General features: G+C 32.3%; 2 protein-coding genes across 2 annotated transcripts; both read left to right on the forward strand.

Annotated features, from left to right (window-relative positions):
* The first annotated feature begins 19,190 nt into the window (after positions 1 to 19,190).
* Positions 19,191 to 19,922, forward strand: LOC149174969 (antimicrobial ginkbilobin-2-like protein). Its single transcript, XM_089421020.1, has one exon. It carries the CDS (start codon positions 19,191 to 19,193, stop codon positions 19,920 to 19,922), a length of 732 nt encoding a protein of 243 aa, XP_089277146.1.
* A 1,262-nt stretch (positions 19,923 to 21,184) lies between these two features.
* LOC149174970 (cysteine-rich receptor-like protein kinase 29) lies at positions 21,185 to 22,872 on the forward strand. The gene is made up of 5 exons (XM_089421021.1): positions 21,185 to 21,265; positions 21,431 to 21,607; positions 21,726 to 21,925; positions 22,366 to 22,516; positions 22,657 to 22,872. The coding sequence occupies exons 1-5, from the start codon at positions 21,185 to 21,187 to the stop codon at positions 22,870 to 22,872; spliced, it is 825 nt and encodes a 274-aa protein (XP_089277147.1).
* Positions 22,873 to 23,642: the final 770 nt, after the last annotated feature.

Here is a 23,642-nt window from a genome sequence, read left to right on the forward strand (position 1 = left end):
CGATCATGTACTGCCTGTGCCATTGCCAAACCGACCATTAAGAAGCAAGGCCTCTATACCCCGTTGCCTACCCCTAGTCGACCTTGGGAATCCATCTCCATGGATTACATGTCAGGCCTTCCTTCCACTAAGCATGGAAATGACTGTGTTTTTGTGGTCGTCGACAGGTTCTCAAAGATGGCCATTATGATGGCCTGCAAGAAGAATATCACAGCAGAAGCCACTGCTAAACTCTTCTTTGAACGAGTGTGGGTGCACTTTGGGATCCCACAGTCTATCATCTCAGATCGGGACAGTCGGTTTCTCAGCAGCTTTTGGTCCAGTCTCTGGTCAATGCTGGACACCAAACTCACGAAGTCCACAGCCTTCCATCCTCAAACTGATGGCCAGACAGAGGTTGTCAATAGGATGATTATGCACATTCTGCGCATGTATAACTCAAAGCATCCACGCACATGGGATGAGAGCCTCCCTTACGTTCAGCACAGCTACAACCGAGCTCTTCACAGCTCCACTGGCCATAGCCCTTTTCAGGTGGGTTTGGGATTCCAGCCACTATGCCCCATTGATGTGGCCATGCCACTTGCAGCTACTCACATGAATTCAGCTCATGTCCAGTCCGAAACAGATAAGGCCACCAGCTTCATTGAGCGCATCCAACATATTCGCCAGCAGGTCCATGACATTCTTGAGAAATCAAATGCCAAGTACAAGCAGCGACATGATCAACATCGGGTGCCACACAAGTTTCAGGTGGGTGACAAAGTCTGGTTGCATTTGCAAAAGGAACGCCTTACTGGAGCCTATCGGAAATTGAGACCACTCCGATATGGTCCTTACACCATTACTAAGGCTATGGGAGACAATGCATTTGAGCTCAGCATTCCCCCATTCCTTGGCCTGCACCCAGTATTCAATGTGGACCGCCTTCGGCCATACTTTCCACCATTGCTAGACACATCCGACATTGCAGAACAGCTCAAACCCACAGAATTAAATCCAGATTGCATGGAACAAGCTGCAACTGATCGGATCATGGACACACAGATCAAGAACACTCGCCAACAGAATATCCAACTGTATCGAGTTGTCAAAGCGGGCCAACTCCTTCAGCAGGGCAAGTGGCTCACCAGGGAACAAGTTCAGCAGAAGTTTCCTCATCTCATGGAGGAGCTCAACGCAATGGGGACCATTGCTTCCTAAGGGGGGAGGAATGATCCAGGTGGATATTGGTGGCCACCTGCCAAGTCCACCTGGACCCCCACCATTGTCTTTCTCAGCATTTTCAGTTTCCTTAATTGTAGCACAACTTACTATTTTTAGCAGTTTTTTGGGTCCTGAACTTCCGGAGCCGTTTTGAGGCCCTAAACGACGTTTTTTGGGGAATCCGGGGGCAACACGAGTCCATGGAATGGACTGGTGTTGGTCGTTCCAACAATGATAGTGCTCGGATAGATCTTTCTAATGAGCTATTGTACACATCAAACAGAGATCATATGCCAAAGTTACGACCCTGGGAAGTTGATGTACCAACTTACCCCCAAACGGGGCCCACAGTTTGGCGTTTCATCTCCTAGGGTTAGGTTTTGGAATGTTAAGGGTTTTTCCATTGTTTCTCAACAATAAATAGGCCTTCGAGCCTCATTGTAACACAATTCAGAGGCATGTAGCCATCACATCTCTTCTCAGAGATAAGCTACCATCGCCCTAGCTAGTTTATTTCCATTTCTGTTTGTAAGCATATTTCAGTATTTTCCATTAATGAAACGAAGTATTATTTCCGCTGCATCTTTGTGTATATGGTTATTTCTGTAATTTGTTGCGTTCCTGTTTAAATCCGGATCATTACGGTACTTGAGTACCAAATTTCGCTCAAAATCCTTGATACCCAACTTAGTGCAGAGGGTATGGAAAATATTTGTGAACTCTGACACATCTTGGTCCCTTCCTTATCGTAGTGTGATCAACTTTATGTATTTATCTTCATGGCTCCCGACAAGGTAATATTATTCCTTCATGGCGTCTCAGAAATAATCCTAAGTGGGTGTGGCTGAAAAAAGTGAGGATTCCCTCTCGTACCTTTGTTCAAAGTAGGTTTCCCTCCTTGACATATTGGGCGGCTTCGAGAAGTTCGAAAGTAATCTTTTCCTGATTGGAAAAGTCATGAACTAAAAAATATCCTTCCAACATATTCAACCATTTATCTATGATGTCATCATCAATTTTGCCCTTAAATATGGGAATATTGAAGTTAACTTCTACCTTGAAAAGAGTGGTGCCTCCAAAATTGTAGTTGGATGAAGATGTGTCACTTGTGGGTAGTTGTCGAAGGATCTGAGCAAAGTTATCCATCATCGCATTCCTCTATCGCTCGAGGGCTTCCTCGAGCAATATTTTGAAAGGATCTCCTAACCCCTTGTCTTTCTTTTCTTTCGCCATGAACATAGTTACCGATCAAATGGGAACTATTACCTCAAAGTGGGTACTCTAGCCCAAAAACCCTGAAAAAACATGAAAAACAACCCAAAAATGAAAATTGTGTATTCCAGAATGATGTTTTTTTATTTAGGGTAAATTTTCAACATTTTTTTTAAATGGAAGTAAAAACCTCTTTTTTATTTGCAAAATGGATGAAAAAACACCCTTAAAAAAAAGTGATGATTCTTGAATAACAAAAAAAGTTGAGTTACAATTTTGACATTTTTTTAGCAATGGAATTAAAGATAAAATATTTGGACTCTGAAAAACTATAAAATTCCAACAATTCTCGAACATGATGTTAAAGATAAAATATCATATCTCAAATTCTAATAATTCCAACAATTTCTATCCATGTTGTTAAAGATAAAATATCGTGACTCTAAAAAACCCTGAATTTGTAATTGTTTTCAACCATAGAATTAAAGATAAAATATCATGGCTTAGAAAAACATTAAAATCTTGACAAGTTTTCAACCATGTAATCAAAACCAAATATTATGATTCCAAAAAAATCTCAATTTTTCAAAATATTTCAAGCATGACATTATAGAAAAGATTTATGACAAAAAACTTTAAAAATGAACACCCAAGAATAATTTATTTTTTAAATGCTAAATATATAGCGATTCTAAAATCTTAGCCTAAGAAAACTCAATACATTGCAAAAAAAATTTAAAAATCAACCATCAAATTGACATGCGGTGTATGTGAACTGAACCCGTTGTAATGAAAACTTAAAGACCACCCATGAAATTGATACATTGTGGGGGTAGACTTGATTCATTATAACAAAAATTTTAAAATCAACTATCAAATTGCCCATAATAGGCTCAGGTTGCTAGATGAGCATCGACACGAACCTTGTAGAAAATAAATAAATAAATAAAATGAAAAATACAAAAGAAAACAACAATTCAAATATTGAAAAAAAATAAAAACAATAAAGAAAAACACACACACAAAAAAATAATACAAAAGAAACAAATATTTTAATATGGATAAAAAGAAAAAACAATGAAAAAACACAAAAAAATAATAAAAAGAAAACAAAATTTAAATATTGAAAAGAAAATAAAAACAATAAAAAATAACACAAAAAATAACACAAAAAAATAAATAAATAAACAAAAAATTATAAAAAATAAAAGACAGAAAAAAATAATGCAAAAAACACCAAAAATTCAAATATAGAAACAAAATAATAATAATAATAACATAATTTATTTTTAAAATAATAACAGGAAATAAATCATTTAAAAAAAACCCTTAAAACATGACAAAAAAAAATCAACGGTAAAACAAAAGAGAAGAAATAATAATAATAATAATAAATTAACTTATAAATATAAAAAAATTAGACAAAAAAAATAAAAACATAAAAAATAAATATCATAAAATAATTAAAAAAGAAGAAGAAGAAATAATTTAACAAAAACAAATTAAATTAGCAAAATAAAAATAAAAGAACATTTTTTTTAATTACATAACTAAAAAATAAATTAAATTAGATTAAAAAAAATTTAAAAATTTAAAAATAATTAAAAATTAAAATAAAAAACATTTAAAAAATTTAAAACAATTAAAAAAAATTAAAATTTAACAAAAAAAGCAAAAACCAAATAAAAATTAAAAATTAATAAAAAATATATATATATATATATATATATATATATATATATAGTTGACGACCCATGGGTGGCGATGCCGATGTGTGAAGCCCGCCTTCCCGCCCATTCCCACAGCCTACCCCACCCAGGGCAGACCGATTCAGGGAAAAAGGAAGAAAAAAGAGTAAAATAAAATAAAAACCAAATAAAAAAATTTAAATACAACATAAAAAAAATTAAAGACCTAAAGAAAAGACTCCTAGAGTCCAATTTCATCTGTTTTATCAACATGTTTATCCTCCAGCCAACAGTAAAGCTCTAACAATTCACAATCGCACTGTGTCTCATTGATCCTTTAATCGCTGTTGGCTAAGGGAATATGATCTAAGTCTATGGATGGAGGGATTAATGGATTAACAGGGTTCTCCTGGTTCTTGCTCTTTGGAGGCATATTTAGATCAACAAACGATTAGTGGTGATGGAAGAAAAAGCTTATCGGGAACAAATTTCAGGTTGTGAGCCGTCAAGGGAGGGGACGCATAACGCTGATAATTTGAGTTGCTTCAACAAATCTTTTGAAATTGGGTTGTTTAGCAGAGAACCCGTGAATTATAGAGAATAAGCGAATGAAAGGGGCAATGAAGACGGTTCAAGGTTTTTTAAAAGGGGGAGTGGCAGGTTTCGTTGGAGGGTGGCATGGGACCGTTGAAGGTTGAACGGTTACCCAGAAAAAAATTCCTCGGCCACCCCGAGACCAACTGGCCAGAGGTGGCAAGGGAACGATTCATGACAAAAAATAATTTAAATTTCATAAAATATATATATTAAAAAAAAATCACAATTAACCTGTAAACATAAAAAATTTAAATAATATATATATATATATATATATATATATATATATATATATATATATATATATATATATATATATATATATATATATATATATATATAAAAAAAACGTTTAGAATAAAAAATAAAAAAAAATCATTTAAAAAAAATTTAAATAATTTCCAACAAATAAATTTAAATAAAACAAATTAAAAAAAAAATTTAAAAAAAATATATTAAGAAATTTAAATTATAAAAAAAATGAAAATGAAAATGAAAATTAAATATATTTAAATTAAAACAAAACAATAAAAAAAAACATTGAAAAAAAGGCAGTCAATTTTTTTTTTATAAAAACTAATCATTAAAAAAAATTAATAAGAAAAAAAAAATAAAACTAACCCCCCCTACCCCACTCTCGCGACCCTCACCCTCACTCACCACCCTCCCCTCTCTCTGCCCTAACACCCTCCCCTAACTCACCCCTCTCCCCTCTCCCCTGTCCCGACCCTCTCCCCTCACTCACCACCCTCCCCTCTCCTCTCACCCGCTTTGACCCCCTACCCTAACCCCGCTCCTCATTCTCGCCGCCCCCACTCCCTCACCCCCCCTCCCCACTCTGCCCCCAGCCAGTGGCCTGTAGGCAGCTGGCTGAGGGTAGGGAGGAGACGGGGGTGAGGGGAGGTCACAGGCTGGGGGCAGAGAGGCGAGAGGGGTGAGGGGCGCAGCGGAGGGGGGTTTGGGGCCCTGGCCTGCCCCCCTCTCCACTTGTAGGCTGCTGGCTAGCGGACAGGAGGTGAGGGGGGTGAGGGAGGCGAGGGGGTTTGGGGCCTCGCCCCCTCTCCCCCCCAATCTGCCTGTAGGCCGCTAGCTGGGGGCCAGGAGGGGAGAGGGGCGACAGGGGCGGGGGGGGGGGGGGGGTTTGGGGCCCCGATCCTCCGCCCGCCCGCCTCGATTCCCCCACCCCCCGCCTCCCCCTCCCCGTCCCCCCACCAGGCCGCAGGCTGGGGGTCGGGCGGGAGGAAGGAAGAGGGGAGAGGAGAGGGGTGAGGGAGAGGGGAGGAAGTTGAGAGAGAGGTGTTGGGGGAGGGGGAGACGAAGGGAAGAAGGGACGGGGGTGAGGGAGGTATGATGGGGGAGAGGGAGGGCGAGGGGAGAAGTTGTGAGCTGAGGCCGGGTGAGGGAGAGGGGAGGAGGGTGAGGGAAGGGTGTTGGGGGAGCGACAGGGAGAGGGAAGAAGGGATGGGGCTGAGAGAGGGATGATGGGGGAGAGGGAGGGCGAGGGAAGAAGCTGTGAGATGAGGGGGGCTGAGGGAGCCAGAGGGGATGGGGAGAGGGAGCAGGAGGAAAGAAGCGATGGGTGTGAGGGTAGGGGGAGAGACAGGGAAGAAGGGTCGGGGGTGAGGGGAGGGCGAGGTGACGAGGGTGAGGGTGTGGAAGTGGGTGGGGGTGAGGGAGCGAAGAAGGGACAGGGGTGAGGGGTAGCGGGGTCGAGTCAGCAGAGGAGGGTATTTTTTTATTATTTATTTATGTTTCATTGTTTATTTATGTTTTTTTTAATATTTTTATTTATTTATTTTTAATTTTGATTTTAAGTTATTTTTTTAGTTGTATTTTTTTTAATTTTGTTTTTAAATATTTTTTTAAATCATTTTTTAATATATATATATATATATATATATATATATATATATATATATATATATATTTATATATATATTATATATATTATATTTATCTTTTTTATTTTTTTTTTTAAATTTTTTTTTTATTTTTTTTTAATATTTTTTTTATGTTTTTTGTTTTTTTTTTTTTTTTTTTTTTTTTTTATAAGAAAAAAAATTAATAAGTTTAGAATTCTTTTTGAATTTTTTTTATTTTTTTTTGTTATTTTCTTTTAATTTTTTTTTAATTTTAATTAAAAAAATCTAAATTTTTTATTTATTTAGTTTATTTTTTTTTAATTGATTTTTTTCTTAATTCTATTTTTTTTTTGTTAAATTTGTTTTTCTTTAAATTATATATATTTAAAAAAAAAAAAATCATTTTTTATTTATGTTTTGATAATTTTTTATTCATTTTTTGTTTTTTCCCGTTAATTTTTATTCATTCTTTTTATTTTTATGAGTTAATTTTTGTTTCTTATTTACATTTTTATAGGTTTTTGGTTTTTTGTTTTTACATTTTTTTGTATTTGAATTTTTTTTTGTCATGTTTTTTTATTTTTATTTTTATGTTTTATTACTAACATGAAAATCACCAACATTTAAAAAAAATATCCACACTTAAATCATTAGAAAAATTAAAGTGTAAAAACTAAGCCCTTTAAACAAAAAGGGTTGATGCTCATCAGCTCTTTTCAAAATCAAGATGAAAATCACTAACAGAAAAAAATGTTCACACTTGATACATAAAAAAATTTAAAGTGTCAAAAATAAGTCCTCTAAAAAAATGTGTTGATGTTGCATCAACATTTTTCAAAATCAGCATGAAAATCACTAACATTTAAAAAAATGTGTTGATGCTGCATCATCACTTTTCAAAATCAACATGAAAATCACCAACATCAAAACAAAAAATGTTCATGCTTGATACATAAGAAAATTTAAAGTGCCAAAAATATGCTCAAAAAAAAAATATATTTCGGCATCACCACTTTTCAAAATCCATTGATTTTTTGCTACCTCAAAAAAAGGGGTACTAGTTCACTTTCTCATTTGATCGATAACTATGTTCATGTGAGACCATCAGGGTTTGTGAGGCTAGTCTTGCAAAGGTTTAACCAGATCGAGCCCTAACTACTTACACCCTAACCTCATTAGGGACATGTAATGAAAAATAGAGAAAGAGCAGACCCCTCTAATACCACTAATCCAAACTTAAATAGGAACACAACAAATTATAGATATAACCATAAATGTAGAAATGCAGCAGATATAACACTTCATTTCATTAATATTAGAATATTAAAATATGCTTACTAACAGAATGGAAATAAACTAGCTTGGGTGATGGTAGCTTATCTTTGAGAAGAGATGTGGCGGCTACATGCCTCTGAACTATGTTACAATGAGCCTCCAAGGACTATTTATTATTGATAAAAAATGGAAAGCCCTAAACATCAAAAATCTAACCCTAGGAGATGAAGCACCAAAACTATGCGCCCCGTTTCGTTAAATTGGTACATCAATTTCCGGGGTCCTAACTTTGGCATACGATCTCTATTTGGCTATCATTTTACCTCATTTCAAAAATATCGAAGAGTAGGCCTAAATAGATTTTATAGGTCTCTCTGTTTTCCCTAAAAACGTCGTTTAGGGGCTCGAAATGGATCCGGAAATTTAGGACCAGAAAAACTGCCAAAAATGGTAAATTGTGCTACAATTAAGGAAATTGAAAAACTAAAAGGGATAGTGTCGAGAGTCCAAGTGGAATAGGAGGGTGGCCACCAATATCCACGTGGATCATTGAGTTAATTAAGAATACAAATTCCAATGCTATCCTAATGGAATCTCTCCATAATTAATCATATTTTCAAAGATACGAAACTTGGATGGTTTTATGAAGGTCAACATTTTTTATTGGACCTTAACCGAGAAAAGGACTCTTACCATAGAAAATATGACTAAAAATAGCATCCAAGGGCCTTCAATTTGTGCAATGTGTCACCTCTACTCTGAAATATCAACACACCATTTTTGAAATGTGATTTTTCAAAATCAATATGGAAAAACACTATCCGTTGTCTTTCTTATCGAGTTCAATGACGTAACTTTGTGAACCAATTCTTTAGTTCTTGGCTAAAGCTCTAGTTGAGTTCTTTCTTTTAAAAGTCAATTTTCAGGTGGGTATGGGTTAACCTTCAAAAATATGTTCATTGGAAAGTCTAGTTGGAATGAAATAAATGATTTTTAGGATCTTCAAAGTCATTTAATAGAAGTAGCATTGAGAGCAAGGTCATTATCAAAAAAGCATCTCACAACTTTTACTTTCTAACAAGAAATTGTTAGATCCTCCAAAAAAATCTTGTTTTAATGATTGATTAACCCTTTTCCTCTCGTCATAATCCTCCTTGGAGTTTTCACCTTTAGATAAATACTCTCAAATATGGTTAAAGAAGCAAGAAGCTTATGTCCTCTATTATAATGGAGCTGCTAAGTGGAACCATGGGGTAATGTCAGCGATGGGGGGTGGGGTGTGGGTAGTTCTATGCCTTAGAGGAAAATGCATACTTTATTTTTCTTCGAGTTTAGGTCTAGTCACTAAAAACCTAGTGAAATCGTATTCACTGTTTCAAGGATTGAACCTAGAAACCATCATAAAACATGACATTCTACGATCCATTGGTGATTAAAAGAACCTGATTCGACACTTAATAACATTCTCTACCCCTCGATATCCGAAGTTAATATTAACCTTTAGGCATATTCGATTAGGGATTTCCTCCTCTTGATTGTGGACTTCCTTCATGCCCACAGGTACCTCAAGTCTAACACTAATTCTCTAGCCAATATAGTATTCACATGTTCATAGGGCTCCATACGGATTAACTCTCACATATACATGCATCCCATTCCATGATAAAATTAATTTCATGAGATGTCATATGATGGATGAAACAAGTGGGGAATTAGCATAATACCTACTCTCGATGGTTTCCATGGGTTGTAATATTAACACACATGAATGCTATAATAAATGGAGTTGGTTGGTAGATCTCATTAGCTATGAAGGACAAGTTCCTAACTTAGAAAATTCATATTAGCTCCATGAGAAGGACCATGTCTTTTATGATGATGGGGGCTTTTTCACATTTTTTATCACCTATGGTAGTTTGGGGTGTCTATTGCCTCTCAAATCAACTCTGTTTGGACATATTTTTCTTCCTCTAGTATTTCACTCTATTTCAGTTTTTATCCAATAAATCCATGGTATACCATGCCTGAAAGTGTTGGAGGAATCTCCCTCTTGCTCTCTAATATGATCTTTGACGATTTCGATGACTCCATTTGCCATCTACAAATTTAAATTGAGTAGCTAACGACTGAGTTCGTAATCACATTGGATACATTGATTCAACATCGACATCAATTCAAGGATGAATTGGATTGATTTAAGAACCAATTAGAAGTGGTAAAGCTACATAGCTCTCGAATTTTTGCTCCTCACCCTCCTCCATTCATTTTGTCACTCCAAAGCATTTGCAGATGAACCAAGTCTTTCCTTACTTGAATGCCTTGGTATGAGGAGTAGACTAGGATGCTTTCTAGAGGGTTATTGATGTTCCTTATCCATGATAAAATAAATGTTATTATCTATAGTATGTAATTTTTTTGGTGTCTATTATAGAATTTATATTATTAGAAGCTTTTGGAATACATAGATCTTAATTTATTTTTTCACTAGAGGCTCTAGCTTTTGTCCAAATTACTATTAAACATACCAAAGCTATAGTTTTTTTAGATGTCAAATTATTGTGAGCTTTGGCAGCATATTTCGATTAATAAAATTCCACAATTATTTGTGAACCTAATTTTCTGTGATTCATAATGTTTAGAGAAATAGTTCCTCACAATCAATCACATTTTTTTGTTTAATAAAATGTGTGTGTGAGTTTCTAAGAATTTTAATGGTATCTCATGACTAAATTGCATATTACTTTATAATAAGTGTGATGTGAAATATATATAATAAAAGTGATAATAATTAATTAATTAATAAATATTATTAAAATATAATTGTAAATATTATTTTTTTTATTTTATTGAATTCAATAATTTAAATTATTTGAAACATATGAAATTTATAAATTATTTTTTTATTTATAATATTTTCTATCAATTTATTAAAATAAGTTGAGTTTGGTAATTTAAAATGAGTTAAATTTATGATATGTTTAAATGGTTTCCAATGAATATTTAAAATCTCAATTAATTAATAATAATCAAATTAATGTGTTTGTAATCAATTTATACAATAATGAATATTCAAAATATCAATTAATTAATAATAATTACATTAGTGTGTTTGTAATTAAATTTGATCATCAATGGTTTGGTTACTTTTGCTTAAAATACAATTTGTTAATATTAATTAATTTACAATATAGATTAACTTATAAAAATATATATCATTATAATTTCTATATAATTTTGGGAATTTGAAAATTATACTAAATTGAGATATTTTATTTTTTGAATAGTTGTGAAAGTATGATAAATTCTAAGTATATTTTTCATTATAAGAATATTAAAAGTTAAAATATATCATTAAATTGATTGGAAATGAAAGTTTAAAATTATATTTTTTTGTTTCTTAAGTTGTGAGTTATGAGATGATTACACATTTAATCTTTCTCTTGAGAACTATGATTCATGGGCATTTAAGTCATCAAAATCACTTGGAGATTGCATCCGGCTTGGTTACACTAGCTTTTAGCATAGTTGAATCTATAAAATTTCAGACCAACAATTTTCACATTATAGAATGTCTTAACATTACACTCAATGACCGTCATAAAATAAAAACTCATATTATTAAAGATTAAAAACAAGATTAAATCAAATTATAAAAAGTATATTATAATTTTTTTTAATTAAAAAATAAAATTATTATAATGCTATGCCTGTGGTTAATAATGTATTTTGACAAAAACATAATTTATAATATATGATTTAGTTAATAACTTAACATGTGAGATGAAACTTAAAAGTAAGATGCATTATATGAATGTTAGAAAATAAGATGCATTATATGAAACTTGTGCATATTATGGAGCTTCCCGTAGCTGCAACGACTTTGGCGCATCCTCTTAATTCTTGATTCTCACTCCACCATGAAGCAGATACCACAGAAGAACTCTTCTCTCGACCCTGACTTCATCAGGGGGGCAGACACGGCAACCAAGAATATATTGATTCGTTTAAACAAAAAGTTTATTCTCAAGGTGTAAACCATTCAACAATGGATTTTTGAAGTTTTATTTTTTTAAAGACGTAAACCATTCAACAATGGAGTTTTGAAGTTTCAAATTTTTATTTTTTTAAGGTGTAAAGAGTAAATATAAAAAAATTGTTTATTAATTTTTTGTAAATTTAATATTAGGTAAAATAAAGTTTCAATATTTTTTAAAGGTGTAAAGAGTAAATATAAAAAGTTGTTTATTAATTTTTTGTAAATTTAATATTAGGTAAAATAAAGTTTCAATTTTTTTTAAAGTGTAAAGAGTAAATATGAAAAGTTGTTTATTAATTTTTTGTAAATTTAATATTAGGTAAAAAAAAATATGAAAACTTTTATAAATTAAAAAAATAATAATAAAATAAATAAATCTTATATTCTTTTGAAAGAAATATGGTTGGAGTTTTGTTATATAATTTTAATGAAATTATATTTTTGAAAATATAAATATATTGAATATTTTTAAAAACTATTATTTTTAGATTGTGCAATTTCAATTATTAATTTTACAATTCTAACTAATTTTTGAATATTTTAATTGAATTTTGAATAAAAATAACTAAGAAAAATTCAAATCATAACAAGTTTAAATTAGGTTGATTTTTTAAAAATTTTAATGAGTGTAAATGTATCTAATATATATTAGTTTATTGATTGTGAGGAATGGTTAAGATATCAAACAAGTTTTTGAAAATAAGAAGAATTAAAATATTTTTTATATTTTTTATATATTTTGATCTCTTATATGTGTGTGTGTTAAAATTTAAATATTTAATTTAATGAATATTTTAACTTTTTAGTTTTTTCAACAAATTAATATCATTATTTAATTACATATTTTTTGGTGAAATTTGCAATTAAATCTAATTAGGCATCTCAACCATTGATATTTGCAATTTTAATAACATTTTCTTTTAATGTTTTTAATTCTCAATATCTTTATTGTTTAACTTACCGAGACATCATATATCATAAATAAGATTTGAATTTGGATAGAGATTCTAACCATTTATCCTTTATCTCAACCAATGATATTTACAATTTCAATAATTCATTTTCTTTTAATGCTTTTAATTATTAATATTTTAAATTCTTAATTTATGAGATCATCATAAATATTAGTCATGTCATAAATAAGATATGAACTTGACATCGATCATAAAAAATTATCCTTTCCACCGTTTGAGCTAGACCAAAGGAAATTTCAAAGTTGAATTGATTATATGATTTTTTTTAAAATTAATTTAAACTCTTTCTTTCTCCATTTTAAGAAATTTTCATTATGATCTACATAAAATTTTAAAAATAATGATAAATTTGAAATCAATTTATTATATCTTCACTATAATAACAATGAATACATCGAAATTATCATGTAACCATCTCCCTCTCTTTATCATCACATTTGAGAAGGGGTACACTTTTTGTCTTTTCTCATTGACTTGATCCTTCATGGATGGTTCCATTTTCGTGTTTGCATCTTTAGATAAACATGACATTTAAATATTATTCATATGATACACATAAATACAAAAGATTAGGTTACGTGGTTTCATATTCCAAGAGGTCTCTTGGACTTCTCATAACTCTTCATGTTCACTTGTGGCTTTTTTATTTCCACACAAGTGAATATTACAATTACATAATCCTCTAAGGGTTATGCTTCCAACATTCACCAATCTCAAGGGTGTATGTGAGTCCAAGAAGAGAGCTAAAATATGAAGGTAAATAAAAACCAACGGCTAGATGCAAACACTAAATCTAGTGGTTTAAGGAAGACCACAAACCAAAAAGGTAGCAGAAGTCAAAGTCTTCTATCAATGGTGTTGAAGAATGTAACTAGTTTCGGTCTTCATATGTAACACCCCATGATACATAAGTTACTATGGTTACTTTTATTTTAATTATCTTAGTACTTTTGATTTTCGTATGTTGGTTGGAACTTGTGGCCCAGTGGAAGAACCTAGTGGAACTTTTTAATAAACTTTGTTGATTACAAATACAAAAAAGTGTGTTTGAAAAATATTAAAAGAGACCAAGGGTAACGAACTCCAAATGTCCAAAAATTTGAAATAGTTATCACTTGCTCTCTTCCTAGAGAAAGGGAAAAGAAGGAAAACCCAATCTTAGGGGGGGAAATCCGAGGGATGGCTAAAAGTTAGCTAGATGATTGAAAGAATGAAGAAGTGAAAAACTTGAGGAATAGAATCAATGTAGAAGTTTTAGAAAGGGGACATAGTTCTGCCACATTTGAGGTGTTTTTGACCTGGAAACTAAGCCAGTGGAACCCTCGAACAAGAAACCTTGAGAATGGGTAATTTTGAGCTGGACTAGTAAGTCTTGAGGTTCAAAATGGATTAACTCGACAGTTGAATATTGTAACTGTCTTGAGCAAGGAAGCTGGGGGAGAGAGTCTAGATGTCATTGCTAGACTTGTGGTTGGGCGGCTTGGTCTTCTTAGGTGCTAAAAAACCAGTCAAGACAGACACATAAAAGTTTCTTACGAGTTTTGTATATATTAATAGTGAACTTTGTGCAATAGTGTTACTTTCGGTTTAATTTTATTCTTGGATCACAGGTTGTGTAGCAGTTAATAGTTGGTCTTTCTTTATCACAGCCAATGTTGATAAAGGCATGTGGAAAGAATAATTCTTGTGTATCATGATCCTGTGCATGAAATAATTACTATGTGATGTATGTAATGTGGCTATGTTCAATAAAAATGTCGAGTAATAAAGTACTTATTTAAAAAAAATAAAAATAGAGAGACAAAAAAGAAAACCAGTATACTTCTTAACCTCAAAACCAGTATAATTCTTAACCTTCTCAGAAGATTCATAACAAAGATTCAAGGGGAACCCAGTTAGCAGGAGGTGACGATCCAGAGCTCCACCTAGGCAACCTAGATTCTAAGTAACCTAACTTAATACCTTAAGGGTCAAGAGACTAGTCTCGAAATACCTAGGACATTTTCTTAGTCGGGCATCAATAAATTTTAGCCACCGAGGAAAAGGAAAAGTAAAAAAAAAAGCATGTAGTAATTAAAAGCACCATGCCATCTTCATTGGCATAGATACAAGGGGCCAGATAGAGCTCTAGACCTAGTAATGATTAAATATATATGAAACAAAATAATATACATGTACTTGCAGGTAATGATTATATATAGAAAAAATTAAATACATTTGCATGCACCACGCATGTGGAGACAAATACAATACTGGAATTTAACATTGGTAAAGCATATACGAGGAAAAAATTATAGTAAACCACAAGTATTGATTCTGGGCCAAAAGCTTACTATACAATGACTTATATTCAAGATATAAAACATGCGAGTAAACAACATGCATGAATCCTCACCATGGTAAAAGGCCCAGTTTTAAATTACAATATCATACATAAAATTAGGAGAACCGATAAAAGCTTCACATAACTTAAACAAATGTCTAGTTACATTCTAGTTAGACTTGTTTCAAAAGAAACTACAGTCAATCGTGTGACCGTGCCTGATAATTAAGAAAATATGACCATATTACAAAAAAAAAGAAAAAAACTCTTATCTAACCCTATTGGGTCAGGGCCTAGTAAGCCCTATCTCCACAACCAGACTTAACCAGTCCTTCGTTGTAAACTACATTGATAGTTAGGGAGCAGAGCAAGGGTTTTGAAGTAACCCTGATTGGAGGATGAGGATGAGGTTCTGAGGATGTACCTAGTCCATTTATCATGGAAAAATCAAAGGCTATTTCATTTGTTAACATTTCCCATCCATATCTAGAAGACCTTCACAAGCTAATGGTAGAGAATGGCCTGATCTACCACTTCAATGGGCTATGGCCTCAAACAACAAATCTTTACAAATGGATACTGTCTAATTGGACTAGATCTTCCAAGGTTCTCTTCTATTCTAAGGGCTTCTTCATAGTTGTGTTTTCCTGTCGGGAAGATTATCATAGTGCTTCATCTAAGGGCCCATGGTTCTGGGGAAAGGGGGAATTTTCATGACCCCTTGGTTCCTAGACTTTGACCCCTCTATGACAGTAATCATAGAACTTCTGATGTAGGTCTAGCTTCCAAACTTGTCGGCGCATTTATATCATGATTCAGTGATTAGAAGCATTAGAAACACCTTGGGTCGCTTCCTAGCCACAAATATTGCGCAAGGCCAAAGTAGAATTTATACTTATGGTAGGATCTGTGTACAACTCGACATTAGTAAAGGCTTTCCTAACAAAATCAACCTGAAAATAGGTGATTTCCACTAGATCTAGCTCTTGGACTATAAGAACATGACTTTTCGTTGTCGCCTCTACCATCAAACATGACACCTACATAACTCTTTCACTCAAAAGCCAGTAAAACGAAAGACTAAATCTAAGGCTTGGAAGTCATGCAACCCGCCCCTTATGGAGGAAGATGACTCCTCATCTTTAGATCACGAGGACAGTGAATCAAATGATGAAATGCTCTCTTCGAATGAGGACTACGAGGAGAGTAAGGAGAATAAAAGTTTAGCACTTTGCAAAGAAATAGACAGTACTACTATTTTCTTGGGAGCGGTAAAGCGACCCCGCGAATTAGTTTCCTCTGAATCTGATAAGGACGAAATAGTAGCTTGTGAGGGAATTCTTTAACAAGCCGTGCTTACTCCTTGGGAGAATGGGTGGGTGAAAGTAACTAAAATGTAAAGGAAAAAAGGTAAATATGAAAAAGTAAACTAAAAAGTAAAGGAAAAAAAGTAAATATGAAAAAGTAGAATGATGGGTGATACTTATGTTTTTGTTACTCTGTTTACCTAGATGTCTCCTTACAATTTGGTTCTGGTCTCTCTGTAAAAATCTAGCCTTCACACCGGTATTGTAAAATCCTTTTGATTAATGAATCTCTATGCACAGAATTACAAAAAAAATAAAAATTGAAATAGATATTGAAATAAATTAGTTAATATAGATATTTTACCTATATTGAAATATTTTTAAAGAATATAAGAAATATTATTATATATATATATATATATATATATATATATATATATATATATATATATATATATATATAATCACTTTTAAAAGTTGATATAAATTATGTTATTCCACATTAATATCTAAATATTTATGGTTGAGAGAAATTTTTTTTTTTAATATCTTCTAGGTTGTAATGTCAACAACAAATTGAGCGAGCAAGAAGATTATTGATATTTTATAATGATTTTAATTAAACTAACCAAATAGATATAGTCAATTTTGTTTTTAACAACAAACTTAATGAACATAATGAAATTTAGATAATTGATTTTTATAAGGCTTTTAATTAAAACTTATCACATAAGTATATTCATTTTTGTTTTTAATAATATTTGATATTTTTTTATTATTTAAAAACTATTTAACTTTAATTTTAAAAGGGCTATATGTCAACTCAAGACTTTTAATTAAAACTAATCACATAAAGATATTCATTTTTGTTTTTAATAATATTTGAGATTGTTTTTATTTAAAAACTATTTCATTTTTATTTTAAAAAGAACATATGTCAACTCACTGTTGAGCAAAGAAAAGAATCACACATCTTCCAGAAAAGAGAGTGTAGAATGCATTTAAAAAAAAACCAATAATTTTTAAAGTATTAAAAAATTATATTTTATAAAAAATAATATTCAAAATAATATTACCTTTATAGAGTAATTTTTTTACAAAATTTTAAAAAATATATTATTTTTTATTTAAATTTTCTAAAATATAGTCTTGTTTAAATATTTTTTCTTAAATAATAATTAATAAAAATCACAAAATTACTAAAAATTAAATTTTTAAATAATATTAATATTTATAATTTTATTTTTACATCTAACTTTTCCATTAGCCAATATTTAAAATTTCAATCAAAATTCCACTCAATAAAAATAAATAAAAAATCACTAATTTAGGAGCCCTCAGTTAGCGAAAACATTAAAATTAAAATAAAAGTGGCTGCCAACGCACATCAGCTTTCTATGTCCCCATAAATTTTATAAAACATAAATAAAAAATCACTAATTTAGTAGCAATTAGTGAGTGAAAACATTAAAATTAAAATAAAGGTTCCTGCCAATGCATATCATCAGCTTTGAGTGTCAATAAATTTTATAAAACATATTTGCCTTGATTTTCAAAGACGGATGAGAATGGTGATAAGAAATATAATCTATATGAAATGTATTCTTATATATTTTTAAAAAATTAAGAATTATGAATAATAACGCATGTTCCTCTAACATAGTTTATAATTTATCATCATTCAATTAATGGTCTAAAAAAATTAGACTAAGCCAAAAAATACTATATATACTATAAATTTTAATAAAATTAATTAATTTATCATAATATGAATTAAATGATGTTCATAAGGTATTTTGTTAAGACACTTTGTTATTATTTAAAAATGTGGGCAAAATCCTAGTCATGTTAAACTCTAATGAGTCATCTTAAGAGTCACATAACCTAACAAATAAAAAATAAGTTGACTTATATAAAGATTTTTTTTTTTTAAATGGGGGTGGCTAGTCCCCTCAAGAAGCTTTATAAAGATATATTATAATAATATATTTCATAAGTTTTAGAATTTGAAAAATGGATAGCCATGTTTATTTTGGAATTGGGATTTAATAATTTTAATTTAATTATCAATAATTATTATGTGAATGGTAGATATGAATATTCTAAAATATTTTTGGTAGTATACACAAATCAAAATTGAGATTTATTTTCAAAATAGGTATGTCTTTTTTCTCTTTTTCATTAAATTCATTTATTAAAATAATGCCCCCTATCAAATTCATTAATTAAAAAATTGTCATATGAAATCAGTTATAGTTTTTTGGACATGTAGTATTGATGAGCTAAAGTATGAGGGAAGGGAGAGTAAAGTTTTGATATGTCTGTGCAGTACAGCTTCTCCCTTGTGCAATGGCATTCAGCATCAATGGAAGAGATTCTGCATCCTCTCTCCTGATCGGTTTAGTTATTGTGGTTGTTGGTAATATTACACTTCATAGACATATTTGCAACGCAGAGACAGGGACGCCCACATATAACTGCACATAAGTATTGGAAAAAGATTGTTTGTTTAATGCTATATATTACAGATCAACCACCTAAAAGAGATGTGAAACTAAACATTAATGAACATTGACCCACCCATTAGATGATATTATAATTCACATAATATGACAAATATAAGTCTCTGTTCATATAGATGAATCAATCACATGGGGAAGGGAGAGTAAAGTTTTGGTATGTCTGTGCAGTGCAGCTTCTCCATTGTGCGATGGCATTCAGCATCCCCGGAAGAGATTCTGCATCCTCTCTCCTGATCGGTTTAATTATTGTTGTTGTTAATATTACACTTCATGGACAGATTTGCAACGCAGAGACAGGGACGCCCACATATAACTGCACTGGCAGCTCTGAATATACTCAAGGGAGTACGTTTGAGAGCAATCTGAATATAGTGTTTGCTAGGCTTGTTCAACGCACGAAGCAAACAGGGTTTAACATCTCTGTGTATGGCCAAAGTCCTGACAAAGTATATGCCCTCCTCCAATGCAGAGAAGACATGACAGTCGACCAATGCTACAACTGTGCACAATATGCAACTTATATGCTTAAACAAAATTGTCCGCATTTGACTGGAGGTAGTATCTGGCCTTTTGAATGCTTCTTACGCTATGAAAACTACAATTTCATCGGGAAAATGAACACAAGTTTAGGGTCTATTTACTCTGAGGACTTCAGGGGGGACACGGGTGTCGATATTCCAAATAAAAACTTCCAGGCGGATGTTAAAGATTTCTTAAACAAATTATCAGCTGAAGCAGCACTTGAAACGGAACGATCTGCTTTGAGTACTACAGATTCGTCGTCTCAAAAAATTTACGGCCTGGTTCAGTGCACTAGAGATATATCCAGTAAAGACTGCACAACATGTCTGTCATACGTAATCAATCTCATATTCACATCCTCTGTATATGCAGGAGTTCAGTATTGGAGTCAAAGCTGAATAGCTCTTTATGAAATATATCTTTTCTTTAATCTAAGTGTGCTTACAACACAACAGAATGGTAGAGGGATGAAGGCTTCAAAGAAAACACCCATAATTTTAGGGGTTGTGGGTGGCTTGGTTCTCATGTTAACCCTATGCCTATTCGCAACTTGGAGAAGCATGAAGTTTGCCAAATTGAGAAGCGGTGACGAAGGTAATGGTGCCACACGAGTCTCTGAGCTCGTAGGTAGCACATACCCGTAACCCATCTAAACCTGGGGTTTGGTAGCTTCTTGCACTTTGTATTTTTGTTTTCAGTCGAAAAAAAACATCATCTTTCATAAAATTACAAAATTACACTGGATTGTTTCTGATTTGCTTTTTCCTCGAATAAACATTTTTGTCACATATTTATCATTATATTTCCATTTAAAACTTAATACAAAATTCTATTTATATCTCATATTTCCTAAATCTATTTATGATTCCACTTGAATATCTATTAGTATAACTTCTCTGATTGTTTCTGTAGTACTTTTGTCATAGTTTCAATAAAAATCATTACAACTTATACAAAATGTATATTATGTAATGCTATGCTACAGGATTTTTATAGTTCTTTCATTTACTACTGAACCCTGTTGATATGCATAAAAGTTAATGATACCTGTTTCTGCTGCAATTTTTTTTGACAAGAAGTCTGCAACAGCATTCTGTTCAGGGTACACATACCTGTAAGTGATTTAATGAAAGCTCTGCTCCAGAATCCAAAATCTGAATGCCCATCCTCCATACAGTAAGAATGTATGGATTAAATTGAAAAAATCTGTGTACCTATTCTATAACAGTATTTAAATCCAAGTTAATCTTTAAAGTCTCAATACCCAACCATTTTACACATAATAATGTCCCCCATAATACAATAACTTCTGCCAGACTGTTCGTGCCCCTTCCTCCTTCCCACCAAAAATGGTAAAACTTGCCTAGTTTCCTCTGGCACTTTATATATGATTACACTGGGCGTTAGATGTGTATGTGAGAGTGGCTTTATTGAAGATTTGAGTTATTTGAAGTTTTAGATGTGTATGTGCAAGTGTCTTGATTGAAGATTTGAGTTATTTGAGGTTTTAATAGTTGAATCGCAGACTGGGCTTTTAGATAAGACAAATATACTATGTTCAATATACTTTTATATTTATATTTTATATTTTCATAATACAGATTATGATGAAGGTGAAGAACTCGTACTCCTCAATAATAATTGAGGCATAATATTTACTATGGGAACATTACTCGCTTCCACTAAAAATTTTGATAATCAGAACAAGCTTGGAGGAGGAGGATTCGGCCCTGTGTACAAGGTAAGCTGGGCTAAGTAAGCTTCCATTAATGATATTTACTATCTTAAAATAGAGTGATATTCAGGCTCTTCTCTTCGCACAATTGACTGTAGATTAGCAGTTTGAAAACATTATATTGGGGATTTACAATTAAGCTTAATAATTTACAAAACTTTTATACTGTAGGGAACTACACCAGATGGAAAAGAAATAGCCGTGAAAAAACTGTCCTTCAAATCTATGCAAGGAAGAAAAGAGTTTTTAAATGAAGTTAAACTTGGAACCGAAATTCAACATCGAAATCTTGTATGCCTACTGGGCTGCTGCGTAGAGAATCAGAAAGATTGCTTGTCTATTATGAAAGTAGACAGAAAATTAAAATTATCACTGTTTCAACCAGGATATTCAGATTATGTCAAATTAATTAATGTCATGCACTGATACAGACCCAAACAAACGCAACTGGCTTGATTGGGGACAGCGTTACAATATAATAATCGGAGTAGTTCGTGGGCTTCTCTATCTTCATCAGGACTCGAGACCGCGCATTATTCATCGGGATGTTAAAGCAAGCAATGTGTTGTTGGACGAGGAACTGAACCCTAAGATAGCAGATTTCGGCTTAGCAAGACTTTTTCCTGATGGCCAAACTCACATCAGCACAAGAGTTGTGGGAACATTGTGAGATTTCAATACAATTATTACTCTGTTAATGCAGATGTTTTACTCTGCTGATATTACTTCAATAGGATTGACAATATTGTAATTGTATTTATACTTTTTTTTGGTGGGAAGATGGTGTTTTGCATTCTTGGTTAAGCCTTTTTATGATTTGGGGATTTACAATCTTGGTTGCAAATATGCTTCCTTTTCAAATAACTTATCATCTCCCATTTCTAAATTTTTGCCTTAATTTATGATATTCAAGAAAAGGTGGGGTTTAGCATTCTTGATTCAAGGAAAGGTGGGGTTTTGCATTCTTGATTAAGCTTTTTTATGATCTGGGGATGGATTGACAATCTTGGTTGCAACTATGCTTCCTTTTCAAATAACTTACCATTTCCTATTTCTAAATTTTTTCATTAATTTATGATATTTGACATTGTACTCTGTATATGCAGCGGTTATATGCCACCAGAGTATGCTATGTTGGGGCAAGTATCTGTAAAAACTGATGTTTATAGTTTTGGCGTTCTTGTCCTCGAAATTATCACAGGAAGAATGAACGCTGATTACAATTTGCCACCTGAAATGCAGATTCTTTTGGGATGGGTAAGATACAATTTCCCTTTTATTCCCATGCTATTCAGTTCATGTGCAAACCTATCAGGGATACCCATGACGATATTGAGGATGTGTTGTCCACTGTGTATATATCTGATCAGAATGACGAAGCCTCTGTGATTATGCAGGTATGGAAGTCATATGAAGCTGGAAACATTGTGGGGATAATTGATGGAGCAATTAGTGAAACCTGCGATGAAAATCAAGCGGTGAGATGCATTCAGGTTGGTCTTTTCTGTATACAAGCCGAATCGTCACTTCGTCCACCAATGTCGACAGTTACTTCGATGCTGTCACTTGATTCCATTACGGGCATCCCAGATCCACAAAGCCTGCATTTGTGAATTCTCATGTTTCCCCAAATACCGAGTCTGCTTCTAACGCCACTGATTCCATTACTGAATTGGTGCCCAGGTAATGGTAAATATGCAGTGATTTAAGAGACAGATTTCAGTAATGTTGTGACAGTATATTCAACCATGGCAGAGATAGCACTACCTTATTATATTAGGTTCAATTATGGAATATAATGATGAATTTATTTTTAAATGGACGATAGGGAATATGAGTAATTTGATGGATTTAATTTTGGGAAAATTGATGGGTTGCCCATTTCTGTGGTGTGGTGTGGTGTAGTTATTGAGGTTCAGAGTTAGGATATTCCGTCTTTATTTTGTGTGGTATACGTTTCCAGATTAGTTTAAACAAAATGAAAATTATTTTATTATATAATTGCTTTATTATTTTCTTAAATATTTTTTATAGTAATTTTTTTAGTTAGTTACATTTGGAAAAGGGGAAGGGAAAAAGGGAGTATGGAAAAAAAATAAAAATAAAAATATTTAATGATATATGTTATAGATATATTATCTTTTATGGAAAAAATTAAGATTTTAATGTTTGTTTTTTTATGTGGAAATTTTGTTAATTTAGATTTGAAAATCATTTTAAAATTTTAAATGTTTATATATTTTTGTGTATAATTGTTAATTTAAAAAAAATAGAATAAAATATATATATATATATATATATATATATATATATATATATATATATTATTAATTTGTGTTTTCAGTTGTTATTTTTCTTGGTTTTTTATCAAACACATTCTTGT

The sequence above is a fragment of the Pinus tabuliformis genome, chromosome 4_1 (assembly GCF_031772625.1).
Source record: "Pinus tabuliformis cultivar Carrire ecotype Pingquan chromosome 4_1, CPIR1, whole genome shotgun sequence".
NCBI lineage: Eukaryota > Viridiplantae > Streptophyta > Pinopsida > Pinales > Pinaceae > Pinus > Pinus tabuliformis.

Bases quoted from the DNA above. Each gene is read 5' to 3' on its own strand.
- LOC149174969 (XM_089421020.1), top strand. From the start codon at position 19,191: ATGGCATTCAGCATCCCCGGAAGAGATTCTGCATCCTCTCTCCTGATC.
- LOC149174970 (XM_089421021.1), top strand. From the start codon at position 21,185: ATGGGAACATTACTCGCTTCCACTAAAAATTTTGATAATCAGAACAAG. The intron at 21,608-21,725 runs GTAGACAGAAAA...GATTGGGGACAG, and splicing joins ATTGCTTGTCTATTATGAAA to CGTTACAATATAATAATCGG. The intron at 22,517-22,656 runs GTAAGATACAAT...GTGATTATGCAG, and splicing joins TGCAGATTCTTTTGGGATGG to GTATGGAAGTCATATGAAGC.